This window comes from Macaca nemestrina, chromosome 18 (genome assembly GCF_043159975.1).
Source record: "Macaca nemestrina isolate mMacNem1 chromosome 18, mMacNem.hap1, whole genome shotgun sequence".
Taxonomy (NCBI): Eukaryota; Metazoa; Chordata; class Mammalia; order Primates; family Cercopithecidae; genus Macaca; species Macaca nemestrina.
The window spans coordinates 71,225,732-71,242,281 of record NC_092142.1 but is presented as its reverse complement, the minus strand read 5'-3'; the positions used below and the strand labels follow the sequence as shown (position 1 = coordinate 71,242,281).

Below are 16,550 nucleotides of genomic sequence, written 5' to 3'. Positions count from 1 at the left end.
CACAGGATGGGGCGTGAATTTCCCTGACAATCCATACTTTGGGAAAACCTTGCCCCCGAGTCACCCATGGGCAGAAAGGCTTGCCAGATTTGGCCTTGATCTTTGGCCTCTTCCTCCGCCCTCCACCCAGCTCCAAGCCTCACAAAGAGGAAGCAGGCCTTCTCTGCACAGACATCCCAGCCCACACAAGGGTTTGAGATGGCCCCAGTGACAGTCAATAGGCAGGAAATTGGCTCCTGTGCCTCTCCCGCTACCTTGACATTTCCTTGCCTGAAAACAGCCCCGGAGACTAAAGGGTGTGGCCTCACCTTCTCGAGGGCTTGGGTCAGGTCGTCCTGGCAGGCGGCTGACTTCCGGGATAATGCATCATAGGCTTCTTTGGTGATGGTGGTCTGGAGATAGTGCTTCTCCTTCTGCAGAGCTTTGTCCAGCTGGGCCTGCAGGCTCATTAAGGACTCCTTCTGAAGGGCTATCTTTAGGGAGGGAGAACAGAACTGTCAAGGTGCCAGCTCAGGGTCATAGAGGCATTCTCTGTGCCTATAGGAAATGAACAAGAGCTAGACTCTCTCCTGTCTGCAACAACCTGCAGAGTCCGTGTTAACACCCACATCTTCACTTCACTGTTGTAAAAGGTAGAGCTGTCTTTCCAGGCTCTTTTGCAACCCCCGGCCACATTTCCCTTTCTAGTTAGCATTTCCCTCAAACACCAGGAGTACCAGCTGTGCTGGGGCATGATATACCAAGTACACAAAAAAGTCCGTTTCACATACTCTGCAGTCTTTGATAAAGACCTGGAATCCGATTTGAGGTTAGTGAACATGATAACAACATTTCCTTTGTGTTTTATGACTCACTTAGTTCCTGATGTAATTCACTAGACTTGATGTACCATGAAAGCAGGACTGTGCCTGTGTTTTGTTTCCTGCTGTTTCCCCATTGCTGTAACTCAGGGCATGGCACATGACAGAGGTTCAGGAAATGCTCAGAAATGGTCATTGTTCTGTCACGTGAAATATTGCATTTTTGGAGTTAGGGATCAATTGATCAACATGTTAGGGAACATGTAGTTCTGGTAGAAGTGTGTTTAAAAACTGAAGTCTGTTTTCAACTTCGTAATGAGTATTCATGGTATAGTTAAAAGGAAGTTGAAGTCTGGAGTCAGAAAAATCTGGGTTGAGGTCCAGGTTCTATCATTTACTTATTTCTCCAGCATCAGTTTCTGCTTCCACAAATTGAAATCATTTTGTTTCATGGAGTTTTTATGATGATCAAATGAGGTGATACATGTACAAAGGGCTTTCTTTTACTATACGACTATGAGTTATTGTCATAGACACATAGAGAAACTAGCCACCTTATATACTTTAAATACAGGACAGATATCTGCTTCTGAGTCTGGAAGCTGGAGGGAGACCGCAGAAATTCATATGCCTGACTTGTATTCTTTGGTATTCTAGCACACCTGCATCTGAAAGTGGCCATGAACACAGAAACACATTCTTTTGGGTTTTCTTGTTTTATCTCCAGTAACTGTTCACTGTTTCAAGTTTATTACTTTTTCAGATAGAATTTTGAGTACCTTTGGCCCTGGGAATTAGTGAGATGAAAAGTGGTAGATTGGACTTCTGACGCTGTATTTTACATGCCCTGGTGGTGAAACTATTCCTAAAGATGAAATAATTTGGTCTTCTGAAAACAGAAGTGCATCTTTTCTGGGGGCTTCTGAAAAACATGGAGTCAGCAGGGTCTGCCCAGTAAACCAGAGGAATCACTGGAGAAACTATAATTCATTGTCAGTGCTTGATAAGTGATGGCTGAATGAGAAATGTCAGTATAGAGGTAAGACACTAAAACTGAGGATGGTGAAAAAAAATGACAGTGAAGCTAGAAGCTAAAATGGAAGCTTTAAAAAGTTTTGCTAACATGAGTGGTTTAGCTTGGAGAAAGATTCTAAAAATCTACATATAGAAATATGTGAATTATAGAATCAAGAAGTTCTAGTAAAAGTTCTAATAAAAGACCTACTCTCTCTGCTGTCAATGGTATTAGGACTAGATGGTTTTATAGGTGAATTTCATGAAGTCTTCACTGATTCCTCACTTTCTCTCATATCCATTCCATCAGCTAGACTGGTGAATTCTAGCTAGACCTCCAAAACACATCCTGAATTTGCTCCCTTCCTTCTTCACTGGACAGAAATTCTAGCCTGGACAGAAATAGCTTCCTAAATGGTCTCTTCACTTCCATACCTACCACTCCCTCCAATCCATTTCCACACAGTAGTCAAAGTTATATTTTGCAAACTTAGATCAAATCACCTCCCCTGTCCCTTTGAGGAAATCCATCAATGGCTTTCTGTTGCTTTTAGAATAAAACCCCAAATTTCTTAACAGAGGCCATAATGTCTGTTCCTGCTTCCTTTCTAATCTCATTATATACCAACGTCTCCCTTGATCAATGCATTCCAATCATACTGATCTTATTTCACTTCTTAGAATGTGCCAAATGTTATATTAAAAGAATGAGACATGATGCACAATCAAGACTCATACTAGGAATGCAAGGGTAGGCCAAAATCGGGATCAATTACTTAATTTTATTCACCACATTATTTATTTAACTCATTTCCCATTTGCCCCAAGAATACTGCACTAGCAGTGAGCTGCAATTTTTTTCTTTCTTTCTTTTTTTTTTTTTTTTTGAGACGGAGTCTCACGCTGTGTCACCCAGGCTGGAGTGCAGTGGCGCGATCTCGGCTCACTGCAAGCTCCGCCTCCCAGGTTCACGCCATTCTCCTGCCTCAGCCACCGAGTAGCTGGGACTACAGGCACCCGCCACCACGCCCGGCTAGTTTTTTTTGTATTTTTAGTAGAGACGGGGTTTCACCATGTTAGCCAGGATGGTCTCGATCTCCTGACCTCGTGATCCACTCGCCTCGGCCTCCCAAAGTGCTGGGATTACAGGCTTGAGCCACTGCGCCCGGCCAATTTTTTTCTTTCTAAATGGGAAGTGGGTTAAGAAGGTTGATATAATCATCTCAATAATTTTTTTTTAAAAAGCATTTGATAAAATTCAGCATCCATATTAATAAAACTCTTAGTAATGTGAAACTGAAAAAAAAACTGCTAAAGGCAGCAACAAGAAGGCTACAGGGAACATCATACTAAAACAGAGGCATTCCTTTAAGATCCAGAAAAAAATGTCTGCCAACACTGCTGCTGTTGAACATTAAACTGTAGGTACTGTCCAATGCAATAAGGCAAGAAAAATTAAGTAAATATAAATATTGCAAAGAGATATTAGAAAACTGTTGTTGCTTGCAAATAATATAATCATCTACTTAAATCCATGAGAAGTAACTAAAAAACAATTACAACTTATAAGTGAGTTCAATAAAATGTCCAAATACAGACTGAATATGTAAAAAATAAATGAGCTTTCCTATTATTGACAGTAATTAATTTATAAAATACTGTAGAAATATTCTAGAATCAAAGAGATGAAAAAGATATCAAGGTATATTGCCTTGGCTTCAAATGGAAAATTTTCAAATTAAAATATGGAATATTAATGAAAGGAAGTGCATTCTAGAAAAATAATCAAAGCTTCTTTCTAATGGCCATTTCAATTAATTAAGTTTTCCTATGTGAGGGATGTTTTTAAAAGTTGAAGATGCTTACACACACACACACACACACACACACACAAATCCCTTAACTTCCTGATTCTCATTAAAGGTAATCTGAAATTATTGTTTTTACTTTCACATTTACTTGGTTATCTTTCTTTTGGCAAATATGACACTAGGTTCATACTAAACACGTAGGAATCTGAGTATCCCATATATTCATGGAGGTTCCTTAGGGATCTCAGTGACTCAGACTTCAACTCTGGATCACACTCAAGGAGAGATTATTATCTCTGGAGGACAACTCTGAGAACAGTCAGTGCCTTAGGCCTGTGCTGTATAATATAGTAGCCACTAGCCACATGAGGCTATTTACATTTAAATAAGCTTAACATTAATTACAATTACAAATTCAGTTCCTCAGTTATACTGGGGTTCTTTGATTCTAGAATATTTCCACAGTATTTTATAAATTAATTACTGTCAATAATAGGAAAGGGCTGCTTGGCCTTTCATTTGTAGCCCAAGAGACCATCTACCAAGGTGTTATATTTTTCTCTTGCCCAGAAAGGTGGAAAGGATTTAGCTGGAGAAAGGATGGCTGCTTATCATGAGGGAGAAAGGGAAGGTGTTAGAACTGGATAATTCAGGTTCAAATAGTGGTTCATCCCATCACTTGCTGGTCAGTGACTTTGGCCCTCCATCTTTCTTTCCTCTATCATGTCTCTCTTGTTGGCAGTAGAGCAGATGGAAGCCATGTAAAGAGCTTAAGTGGATGATAAATAAATCATGACTGAATTCAAGCACAGTGCTTAGCGTATGTCAGATGCTATTTACTCCTTTCTGTCATTTTTACTTGTGTAATGAAAAATAACTGTCCCCCCTTTCATCTCCTTTTTGTGCTTCGTGACAAGTTTTGGAAGTGTTCCCTAGCAAATTGCCCCCCAAAATGGATTCATTCAACTCTGGTCTAAAACAGAACATTGGAAGACTTGATGCCAAAGCCCAAATAGCTTGGGGGCTCCACCAGATATGAGATGAGATCTTCCACATATGGAAGAAACATTTCTCTGGCTCAGCAACCAGGTGCCAACCAGGAGGGAAGTGGAGCTGCAGGTGGCCCAGGATCCACAGTTGGCTGAGCAGTTAGCTGCATTTCTGTGTGGAGGAGAGGTGGGTACAGATTTCAGGTCAAGGGTCACAGGGTTCAAGTTCCTCACTCCCTTGGGGTTCCTGTCTACTCACCTCTTTATTCAAGTCTTGGATGACCTGTTGGCTGGTGTTGTATTTGTTGACAGAGGATTCCAGTTGTGTAGAACAACACTGTAACTCTGCTCGGAGATTCTCATTTTCTTCCTCCAACTTTCTGGAATTCTCTTTCAACTGTTCGCTCATTAAAGAATAAAGCACAGCAAAGAGGTGTTAATCTCAGGTAACTATAAAAGCCCCACTCCATCCTCCCTCTCCCCCAGCTCTAACTCCACCCTGCGGGAGCTCAGGCCTTCTCACTCCCCTCCTCGCTGGCCTTTCCCACTGTCCTTCCTGTCTTTCCTAAGGTCTGAGCATCCATTGCCTCTGCATCCCCCAAGGTCCGGCTGGGGTCATGTCCCACTCTGGATTCCTGACCCAGCTCTCCTGGGATTCTCCCACTCACCGTCTTGTCTTTCTTTTTAAATTCCTGCCGCAGAGCTTCAAGTTCTTCCTCCATCAGCTTCTCACGGTCTTTGCTCTTCTTCAACTGCTCCCGTTTGTCCTCCAGTAGCTTTGTGGCCTCCTGAAGATCATCTTCTAACTTGGATTTGGTGGATTCTTGCTCCCTGTGCTGAAAAAATAAAGACTGAGCTGAAAGACTGTCTTAGACTATATTATATTTTGGGGAAAAATACAGACAATTGCACACAGGGCATGGCTGGAATGAACAAGAAGACAATTCCTTAGTTATATAGCATACGTAAAATAAAAGGTTTCCTCTAATGTCTGCAACATTTTTTCTTTGTTCAGTCAGATATAGCAATTTATTTTATTTATTGATCCAATTCCTAAGCACGGGCTTTCTCTCCTACTTTCTCATCAATTCTTCCCAAAGATTTGGAAGATTCCAAATCTTTATCAAAAACCTTTTTGAATGAAGTTTAAAAAATCTTAGAAGAGCATAAAAAGAGTAATTCAGAGATCAAAGACTTTAAATTGACTGACAATTATCTCCTGCTGCTGGGCACTATTTAAAAAATAAATAAATTGACTGATAAGAATAGCTTTTGAGGCCGGGCGCGGTGGCTCAAGCCTGTAATCCCAGCACTTTGGGAGGCCGAGACGGGCGGATCACGAGGTCAGGAGATCGAGACCATCCTGGCTAATATGGTGAAACCCCGTCTATACTAAAAATACAAAAAACTAGCCGGGCGAGGTGGTGGGCGCCTGTAGTCCCAGCTACTCGGGAGGCTGAGGCAGGAGAATGGCGTAAACCCGGGAGGCGGAGCTTGCAGTGAGCTGAGATCCGGCCACTGCACTCCAGCCTGGGCGACAAAGCGAGACCCCGTCTCAAAAAAAAAAAAAAAAAAAAAAAAAAAAAAAAAAAAAAAAAAGAATAGCTTTTGAATCCTAGAAAAAACAACATTGTTGTTTGATTAATTTTAAGGTTAACCATTGAAAATGCTTCTCACTGGTAATGGGAGCTGGTGCTGAGAGGCTGGCTTAGCATACTAACACAATTCTGGTCAATTAATTTGCATGGATTGGTAGTGACATCTTCCCAAATAATGTCTGATATATTTAATCTTTTTCCTTTTTTTTGAGACAGGGTCTCACTCTGTCACCTAGGCTGTAGTGCAGTGGTGAGATCATAGCTCATTGAAGCCTCAATCTACCAGGCTTAAGGGATCCTCTCACCTTATCCGCCCAAGTAGCTGGGACTACAGGCATGTGCCATTATGCCCTGATAATGTTTGTATTTTTTTTTTTGTAAGGTGGGGTCTTGCTATGTTGCCCAGGCTGGTCTGGAACACCTGGGCTCAAGTGATCTGCCTGCCTTGGCCTCCCAAAGAGCTGGGATTACAGGTGTGAGCCACTGCTCCTGGCCTGTGTTTTATCTTAAGCAGAGCAAGCACTTGAATGGGCTGTCTGCCTGCCCGTCACACCTGGTGCTGAATGAGCTTGATACGATCGAGCATGTCATTCATTTTCATATCCTGCTCAGCCACTGTCTTCTGAAGCTGCCTCTTTTCCTTGTCTGAATTTTCAAGCTTCCTCAGGGCTTCAGAGAGTTCTGATGACAGCTCCTCCACCCGTTTTCTAAAGCAAAATAACAGCCACAGGAGGACAGACTTCAGTGCCCATGTGGGCAGATTGCAGAGCTGACCCCATGGGAAGTCCTTGCTTTCCCATGCCTGGGCAGCTGCCCACAGAGGGCCCGGCTGGCTCAAGAGGGACAGAACCTCTCTCTGGAGGTGAGCCTGGGCACCTGTTGCAGGTTTGTTCCTTCTCAGCAATCGAAGACTCCTTCTGCAGCTTCTGAAGTTCTCGCTGTAGTTCCTGGATGGTGTCTGCCTTCTGCTTGTCCAGGAGGAGGCCGTTCTGCAGTTTCCTCTGGGTGTCCTCCAGGTGACAGCCTGCCAGCACAGCCTCTTCTTTGCTCTGGGCTGCTTGCTGAGCTGCGGAAGTGGGGAGATGGCCATGTGAGAAGGGAGGGTGTATGAAGATCACACTCTTATCAGCCTGGCTGAAGAGTTTCTCCTTTCATTTTGTGCTCTACTTCAATTCCCAGTCTGTCCTCATTTCTCTCCATTTCACGATCAGTCCTAAAGAGCCCTATTCAATTATCTGTCTTTGTCTACCCCTCAGCTGTGGACACCTTCTGGACTAAAATTAAACACACTGGTAGAAATTTCTCAGTAACTCATGTGCAACTCATTCTGTCACTAGGGACAAATCCTGACCCTCCTGGAGTTTAGAGGCTCCTGAGGGAGGGTTACCGGCCCACCGTCCTGGAGAACATTGTCATGTTAAACTCACACTGACCGGGTTCAGGAAGAGAGATCCACATGGGCCAGAGCGCTTGGAGATGGATGAGTGGAGAAACAGAAGCTGAGATGTAGCAAAAGAAGTGGGAGGAAGGGAATTCCAGGGGCGGGGATTGTTAGAGCAGATGCCTGGTGAGGAGAATGGGGAAGGTGTGTGGGAGGAGGGTAGAAGACATCAGTTTGACTGGAAAGGGAAGTGGGGAGGAATGGTGGGTGATAGAGTTGAATAAGTGGATGGATGAGCGGGGGCTTTGGAGGACTTTGGAAGCCTAAGAGAAATGCTTAGATGTGATTTAGCGGGTTCTTGAGCAGGAATCTGACATAAAAGAAAAACTGCTTCAGGAAAATTGGAACACATTAGAATAGAGAAAAACTTCCAGCAATATTCTTCTAGCCCATGCCTTTGCTTCCACCGGGTATGAGGGGAAGGCAGTTACAAAGTTAGAGCTGGGGCTTGAAGTTTTGGAGTTACCTGTATTGAGAAAGGGAGCTACACAGAGGAGGGAGCTCACTGAAGAATGAGTAAGAAGGGGAGAGTCTCTAGATGACTACAGTCAAAGCAGGAGAGAAAAGAGAACGATGGGGAGGTTTGTAGTAGAAGGATGGACCTGTGATATCTCCAAAGCTGAGAAACAAGATTTGAGGCATAAGTAGCCAATAGCATCAAGGAACACAGCATTAAAGGAGGGTAAAGAAGGAAGCCAAGCTTGGATCTTATCTTATAAATTGATAAGTAATTCATGTAATATAAATTTAGCATCCCCCCTCCACTTTTTATGAGACAGAGTCTCACTCCATTGCCCAGTCTGGAGTGTACTGGCATAATCTCAGCTCACTGCAACCTTGACCTCTCAGGCTCAAGTGATCCTCCCACCTCAGCCTCCCAAGTAGCTGGAACTACAGGTGCTCACTACCATGCCTGGCTAATTTCTGTGTTTTGTAGAGACAAAGTTTTGCCACATTGCCCAGACTGATCTTGAACTCCTGGGCTCAAGTGATCTGCGCACTTAGGCCTCCAAAAGTGCTGGGATTCTAGGCATGAGCCACCGTGCCTGGCAAATTTACCCTTTAAAAGTATATAATTCAGTGGTTTTCTTGGATACTCACAAAGTCATGCAACCATCATCAATATCTGATTCCAGAACATTTTCATCACCCCCAGAGAAACCCTGTACCTAAGGCAAGAAGTTATTGGTGACCTCTGAGAAAGCAGGCTCTGTGGAGGGACAAGGACATCATCCACAGTACAAGCTGCACAGAACAGAATGTATTTGGGGGCAAAAAGGAGAAAGGGAATAAAAAGCCAGGGAAGGGAGAAGCAAATTGTGTGATGAGGGCCTGGAGAAGATGGAGAGGAATGTGGTGCAAAGGACAGAGCCCTGCCTCCCTGTGGCCAGGAAGGCCCAGGGTCTTCAGGCAAGACTGCTGGGAGAATGGTGGGTGGGTGACTCCAGAGGGCAGGTGAGCTTGGGAGTGGGTGAAGGAATACAAGAGGGTGGTGGCCACTGCTGTGAGGTGTAGGATGAGGCCCTGAGAAGGTCTGCAGTGAGACACTGGAGGGGGCGAGGGAAGTGGCCTCTGGGAGAGAGAAGGTGGCTGCTCTAGGGCTGCTCTAGCCCCACAGAAAAGTGTGGTGGGGACAGCACCTGCGGGGGCCTCACCAGCCAGCCTCTGCTGCTGCTTGGCTTCTTCGAGACTGTTCTTCAGCTTCTGGACCTCAGCCTGTAGGGCCTCGCATTCCACCTCCTTGGACTTGTCCTGCTTAGCCTCCTTGACCGTCATTTCGAGTTCTGTGGCCATGCACTGCTGCTTCTCCAGCTCCTTCTCCTTTTTCAGGAAGCTGTTCTGAGCCTGTGTCAGTTTCTTCTGCAGCTCATGCAGCATCTCATCTTTCTCTTGGAGGAACTGAAGAAAGCAAAATGCAAATGCTGGGAAAGCTCTGAGCGGCGGTGGATGAAGGCACTGAGAGGTTGTCTCAAGCCCTCATCCAAGTCACTGGCATCCCCTGTCTGGACACTGGGCGAATCTCCCTGCCTCCACTCCTGTTCCCCTCAGGCTGTTCTCCACACCGTCGAGAGAGGGAGTCTTTATTCTTATTCTTAATTGTTTTTGAGACATAGTCTCTCTCTGTCACCCAGGCTGGACTGCAATGGCATGATCTTGGCTCACTGCAGCCTCCCGTGTTCAAGCCATTTTTCTGCCTCAGCGTCCCAAGTAGTTGGGATTAGAGGCATGCGCCACCACGCCTGGCTAATATTTGTGTTTTTAGTAGAGATGGGGTTTCACCATGTTGGCCAGGCTGGTCTCAAACTCCTGACTTCAAGTGATCCACCTGCCTCAGCCTCCCGAAGTGTTGGGATTACAGGTCTGAGCCACCATGCCTGGCCTTTTATTATCTTAGTTTAGTTTTAGTTTTTGAGGCAGTCTCATTCTGTTGCTCAGGCTGGAGTGCAGTGGCACGACCATAGCTCAATGCAGCTATAACCTCCTAGGCTCAAGCGATCCTCCCATCTCAGCCTCCCTTTACAGCAGGTAGCTAGTCAGGTGTGAGCAGGGCAGGAGAGGGCTCCCCTGCCACATACACCAGGGTTGTTGGGCGACCATCAGGTGATAGTCAGGAGGTTGTTAATTGTCACTCTAAAGTAATAATTGGTCACAGCTGGTGCCAGGGAAAGGCAGGCTCCTAATAGATAGAAAACACCTGAAACTGGTGAGCAGCGGATTCCTGGGTAAGGTCTCAGGAGTTAGGAGAATGGTGAGAAGTAATGCAGGACCCCAGGAGTATATGCAGGCCGAGGCAGGTGGATCACTTGAAGTCAGGAGTTAGAGACCAGCCTGGCCAACACGGTGAAACCCCATCTCATACTAAAAATACAAATATCAGCCAGGCATGGTGGTGGGTACTTGTAATCCCAACTACTTGGGAGGCTGAGGCAGGAGAATCGCTTGAACCTGGGAGGTTGCAGTAAGAAAACCCCAAGTCAAGAGGTCAAACGGCATTCGGTCTCTCAAGTCACCTGCTTGGCCCTCTTCCAAGTGTATTTCCTTTCCTTTCATTAATGCTCTAAGGCTTTTAAAAAAGTTCACTCCTGCCTGCTCTAAAACTTGCCTCAGTCTCTCCTTCTGCCTTCTGTCCCTCAGTCAAATTCTTTCTTCTAAGGAGGCAAGATCTGAGGTTGCTATAGACCCATACGGATAACTACCACCGCTAACATCCTGAGTAGCTGGGACTACAGAGGTGGCCATCACACTTAGCTAGTTTAAACATTCTTTTTGCAGAGATGGGGTCTCACCATGTTGCCCAGGCTGGTTTCAGACTCCTGGGCTCAAGTGATCCTCCTGCCTTGGCCTCCCAAAGTTCTGAGATCACAGGCATGAGCCACTGCGCCCAGCTAGAGGCGGAGATCTTAAAAGTGCAAGTCAGATCTTTTGCCTCAGCTCAAAACCCTCCACCGGCTTCCATCTCTTAGAAAAAGGAGGGAGTCCTTACAATCACCCTATGGTCTGGTCCGAGGCTACCTGTCTGACCTCACCTCTTGCCACCCCCACCCCTCTCTGCTTCCGCTGAGCTCCTGGAACACTCCAAGCAGACCCCACCTCAGGGCCTTTGCACTTGCTATTCCCTCTGCCTGGAATATTCTTCCGCCAGACCTCTGCCTGGGTGGCTCCCTCACTTCGTTCAAGTCTCTGCCCCAATGTCACCTTATCAGAGAGGACTTCCCTGATCACTCTGTGTAAAACCGCCACCAAGCCGTCGGAGGGATTTATCAGTGTCTGACGTGGGTATATCAGTATTATATATTAATTTTGTTTACTGGCTGTCTCCCCACACAGGAGTGCAAGCTCCATGAGAGGCGGCATGTTGCAGGTTTTATTATATTCTTAGTGTCTAGGACAGTGCTTGGCATATCTCAGGGCTCAAAAATATTTGTGGAGTGAATATACAAATGACTCAAAGCTGTTTACCCAGACTCTGTGCCTTGTCATCATCTCTCCAAACGCCTCTGTTTTGATGAGCATATCTCCTCTGTGCCTTGAAACAGGAGGTTTTCCTGACCAGCCAGTCTATCAACTGGATGATGATGATGGTGATTATTATTATTTGAGACAGAGTTCACTCTTGTTGCCCAGGCTGGAGTGCAGTGGTGCAATCTTGGCTCACTGTAGCCTCCCCTCCCGGCTTCAAGTCATTCTCCTGCCTCAGCCTCCCAAGTAACTGGGATTACAGCTGTGCACCACCATGTCCAACTAATTTTGTGGTTTTTTTGTTTGTTTGTTTGTTTTAGTAGAGACGGGCTTTCACCATGTTGGTCAGGCTGGTCTTGAACTCCTGACCTCAAGTGATCCACCTGCCTCGGCCTCCCAAAGTGCTGGGATTCCAAGTGTGGGTCACTGCACCCAGCCCTCAGCTGGATTATTTTTAATAGCTCTGACGGAAGTTCAGAGTCGGAATAGTACTGCTTACAAAAGCTTGCATTGGTTTCACAACCTTTCTGTTCTTGGTTCCATTTCTAGGTTTTTCTAAGAACTTGATTTATGTTGGCAGTAACAGTTCTTTTAGGGCACAGCTCCATTAATATTTTCAAACTGCCTATTTACATATTCATAAACTATTTGTAATTTGTAATTTGTTTGTTTGTTTTGAGATAGGGTCTCATTCTAGGTCCAGGCTGGAGTGCATGATCACGACTCAGTGCAGCCTCCACCTCCTGGGCTCAAGGGGCTCACATGATCCTGTGACTTGAGCCTCCCAAGTAACTGGGACTATAGGTGCACACCACCGTGCCCAGATAATTTTTGCATTTTTTTGTAGAGACAGGGTTTCATCATGTTACTCAGGCTGGTCTCAAACTGGGCTCAAGGGATCTCCCCACCTCGGCCTCTTAAAGTGCTGGGATTACAGGCATGAGCTACCATGCCCAGCCAGATATTTGTAATTTTAAAAGTGAAATTCACTTGAAATTCTTAGTAAGGCTACCTATTATTTTATATCATTTCCTTCCACTATCAAGCATAAAAAGAGTATAAGGGAATGATGCAAGTAAGTGTGTCCCAAATGCTCTTGCTACCTTGCGGGGCTTGGGAAAAGTCAGTGCCTCTGTTTTGGTCCCTGCATGATCAGATTCATTTATTATGTATGATGAGAAATACCAAAGAAGTGCTTAGAATTGCACCTGGGCCTGAATAGCCACCATCTCACTGTGCTTATGTTGAGGCTCCCAAAGCAATCACGGTGGGTGAAGGCAGAACCGGTTCCTGCCAGGGCATGGCCTCACACCTGCCCCATTGGGAATCCAACCAGTGTTCCTCATTTTACCTTGTCTTTCTTCAAAGCAAGCTTTTGGGTCTCGGTGAACTCCAGCTGCAGCTCCTGCAGCCGGCACTGCAGGATGGCGATGTCCTTATCCTTCCTCTCAATGTGGGCAGATGTCTCCTCCCGCAGTCGGTGCAGGTCCAGCTCCAGCTTCATCATGTCTACCATGGGGCGGGACAGAGTCAATGCTCAGGGGAGAGCTAGGCTTCCATCTGGCTCCCCTGCCACAGCCTGCCGCCCTGGTTTACCCTTCATGATGTTTTTCTTCTGTTCTGACACGACCTCTAGTTCCATGCGCAGATCCTTCACCAGGTTCTGGTACTCCTCCACATGCAGGCACTGGCTGTCTTTCTGCTCCTGCAAGTGCTTCAGTATCTGGCAGACGGAAGAACAGGGCAGGATGAGATGAGAGAGAATGGAGAATGCTTTCTAAAATGCCCAGCGGCCACACACAACAGTCGGTAGGGACAGAGTAGTAGAGTAACGGTTGCTGGGGGCCAGGGGATGGGTACGTGGAGTGACTGCTGGTATAGGGTTTCTTCTGGGGTGACACAAATGTTCTGGAATTAGGTAGTGGTGATGATTGCCCAATGTTGTGAATATACTAAAAACCAATGGTGAATTTGTCCACTGTATCTCAATTATATATTTTTTAAAAACAGAATAAAACAAAAGGATACTGCAGACTTCTCAGGCTCACACGGAATACACATAAAAGCAGCCATCCCTGTATTCCTTCCTCCCTGAGACAGACAGTTGTTTATGGAGAATCTACTGTGTGCCCGGCACTGTCCTGGGTGCTGGGCATGACTCTGTTAATGTTTTCAAAGCAAATAATGTGGAGCAAAATACACAGACAAATCCTTGTCCCCGCAGAGCTGCCCTAGTGGGTGAGATGAAGAGCATAATAAGTAGTGACTTACAGAAAATGCTAACAGTTGGTAAGTGCTGTGGGGGAAACAGAAGAGTGAAGGGGAATGGAAGGGCATGGGTGGGTGAGGCGCATGTTGTAATTTTAAGTAGGACAATAGGCTGGCCTCCCTGCAAAGATGGCCTCTCAGCTGAGACTTGCTGGAGGTGAGCTTTCAGGCAGGGAGACTAGCCAGAGACAAGGCCTGTGGAGGGAACATGTAGGAGGCAAGCGCGGCTGGCACGGAGCAGGCGATGGGGAGAGCTGGAGAAGGGGTGAGGAGCTGGTGGTCACATCACGTGGGGCTTGGGGCCCTTCTGCAAGGCCTTTGGCTTCTACCCTGAAGGAGAGGGGACTGTCTTCCTCACCAAAAGAAGGCAGGAGCATGTGGCTGGGGAGGAGCAATTCGTTGCCTGGGCATCAGGGATACTGGGGAGAGGACCCAGGAGTGGGCACTGCAGGGACTTAAAGCCCCACACTGTGCCACACTGGCCAATGGGAGGAGAGGCCTGCTGGAAAAAGCTGGCGTGGGTCTCTCGTTGCTAAGCATGAAGGCTTTGGAAAGGAAACACAGCACGATGGGGGAAGGTGTACTCTGCTTCTTGGGGAAGTTTGTATCATTAAAAAAATGGAGTCTTATGAGATTTTTGCTCTAGGTCAGGATGTGAATAACATGTAACTGATCTTTAAAAGAAATATTGACAGATGTCCAAGGAAGAATTACAAAGTTCAATATTGATCCCTTGTTCAACCAAGTTTCTGGGATTGGAAAGTCCTGGAAAGAGGAGAGTCTCCTCCTCCCCCACTAGAGAACCCCTTGAGGAGCTGACGTGTTGTTTATTCCCTCTGCCACCCCACTTCACCCCTATTTCGGCATCAGTCTTGGGGCATGCAAGCATGCCAGCACCTGCCCAGCGTGGCCTCCTGTGGCTGGCTTTGCCAGGTACCAAGTTCAGTCACAGCTGACTTAACAGGACCTCACCTAAGAGGACACCTGGCCATGTTTTAACTCCTGGTTCATCTTTTTTTTTTGAGATGGAGTCTCATTCTGTGGCCCAGACTGGAGTGCAGTGGTGTGATCTCAGATCACTGCAACCTCGACCTCCTGGGTTCAAGTGATTCTCCTGCCTTAGCCTCCCTAGTAGCTGGGACTACAGGCATGTGCCACCACACCTGGCTAATTTTTGTATTTTTAGTAGAGATGGGGTTTCACGAAGTTGGACAGGTGGGTCTCAAACTCCTGACCTCAAGTGATTTGCTCGCCTTGGCGTCCCAAAGTTCTGGGGTTACTGGCATGAGCCACCACACCTGGCCTATCAATTCTTGCTATTTGTTTACATGGTTTAACTGCTTATTTATTATTAGAATCAACTTTCGATACTGCTTTGAATTTTGCAAACACAGAGTTCTCAAAAAAAAAAAAAAAAGCAGGGGGAATAAATTTGGATTAATAATCTTTCCTAAATTAGCTACTTTTCAACTCCAGCCAGACACTAGGAGGCTGGATGGTCCTTTTGAATCTAGCAAGGCAACAGAAGTATTCTCTTGTTTAGGTGTACTGTTAGAAGTGGGTTAAGAGACAGGTGCAATTCCAAAACTGAATGCAGCCTGTCTTTGGAGTTTGGTATACATTATACACAGTATCCTTGTGGCAGGGCCAACCAAGGTCACACAGATATAAAATAAAATATAAACAGTCATATAAAAATAAAAAATAAGTAGGAAAGCCCAGAATCAAACCCAGCTCAGCCCGATCCCGGTAGGCACAGATCAGCAAATTTCTCCCACCTTTTTGATGTCTTCACACTCTTCTGAGGAGCTAGGAGGGTATCTGTGGGTAGCTGTATAGGAAGCAAAGTCGGCTTGTAGTTTTATCAAAGCCTCTTCACGCTCCAGAACCTGCAAATAAGCTTAGATCGGTTATGCCGGATGATCAATGAAACATGCTTGTTACCATGATTATTATTTCAGAGTGTTCCTTTCTGTGGCATAAGTTTGTTGCAGAATTATACAATTCATCAGGCATTCCCTGTGGGGTAGGTAGGGAGAAGGAGTTAAGCTCCCCATCTGACATCAAGGTTTTCTAAGGCATATGTGATCTGTCTCAAGTTCATCAATGCCCACACTTGCACTCTCTCCTAAACCTCTGTTTGGTCCATTTGATGAGGCAGAAGAAGGTTTTTCAGGGGCTGTGATGGAGAGATATACCTAATCTATCAGAGGACAGGATATAAAGTTTGAGAATTAAAGAAGGAAGTTCCTTATGGAGTGTGTGACTGTGTGTATAATTTCTTTTTTCAAAAATTAAAAAAACACGAAATTTTGGTTTTAATTTTATGCTTTTTTGAATTTGTTGAAAATAATTCAAATAAAACCCAAGCATGGAAAAGTGAAACCCCCTCTTCACTTATTCCCCCCTCTCTCACTTCCACTAAGGGAGAGGACAGTATTGAAAATTCAGTTTGTACTTACATATTAGTATTATCATTAGAGATAAAACAAAAGTAGGACTGAACTATACATGGAATTCTGCAACTTATTCTCGGCAATAAGTCACCAAGCTCCTTCCGTGCAGCTCTTACAGATGTGCTCAGTTGTTTTTACTGGCTGCATATTATTCCACAATAGGGATATCTCTTTAATTATTTCTCTTAATCTCTTTAACCATTTCCCGACTGA

At 45.4% G+C, this 16,550-nt stretch overlaps 1 protein-coding gene across 8 annotated transcripts in view; it reads right to left on the bottom strand.

Annotated features, from left to right (window-relative positions):
* LOC105491328 (polyamine modulated factor 1 binding protein 1) overlaps nucleotides 1-16,550 on the bottom strand; it is a 59,457-nt gene that overhangs the window by 6,557 nt on the left and 36,350 nt on the right. For all 8 annotated transcript variants that reach the window (XM_071084858.1, XM_071084860.1, XM_071084861.1 and 5 more), the window contains 9 exons: nucleotides 15,660-15,770; nucleotides 13,210-13,336; nucleotides 12,965-13,122; nucleotides 9,309-9,552; nucleotides 7,089-7,278; nucleotides 6,766-6,919; nucleotides 5,283-5,450; nucleotides 4,874-5,011; nucleotides 309-473 (listed from right to left, as the gene is read on the bottom strand). In XM_071084858.1, coding sequence (XP_070940959.1) covers nucleotides 309-473; nucleotides 4,874-5,011; nucleotides 5,283-5,450; nucleotides 6,766-6,919; nucleotides 7,089-7,278; nucleotides 9,309-9,552; nucleotides 12,965-13,122; nucleotides 13,210-13,336; nucleotides 15,660-15,770 — 1,455 coding nt within the window. The remainder of the gene's footprint in view (nucleotides 1-308; nucleotides 474-4,873; nucleotides 5,012-5,282; nucleotides 5,451-6,765; nucleotides 6,920-7,088; nucleotides 7,279-9,308; nucleotides 9,553-12,964; nucleotides 13,123-13,209; nucleotides 13,337-15,659; nucleotides 15,771-16,550) is intronic.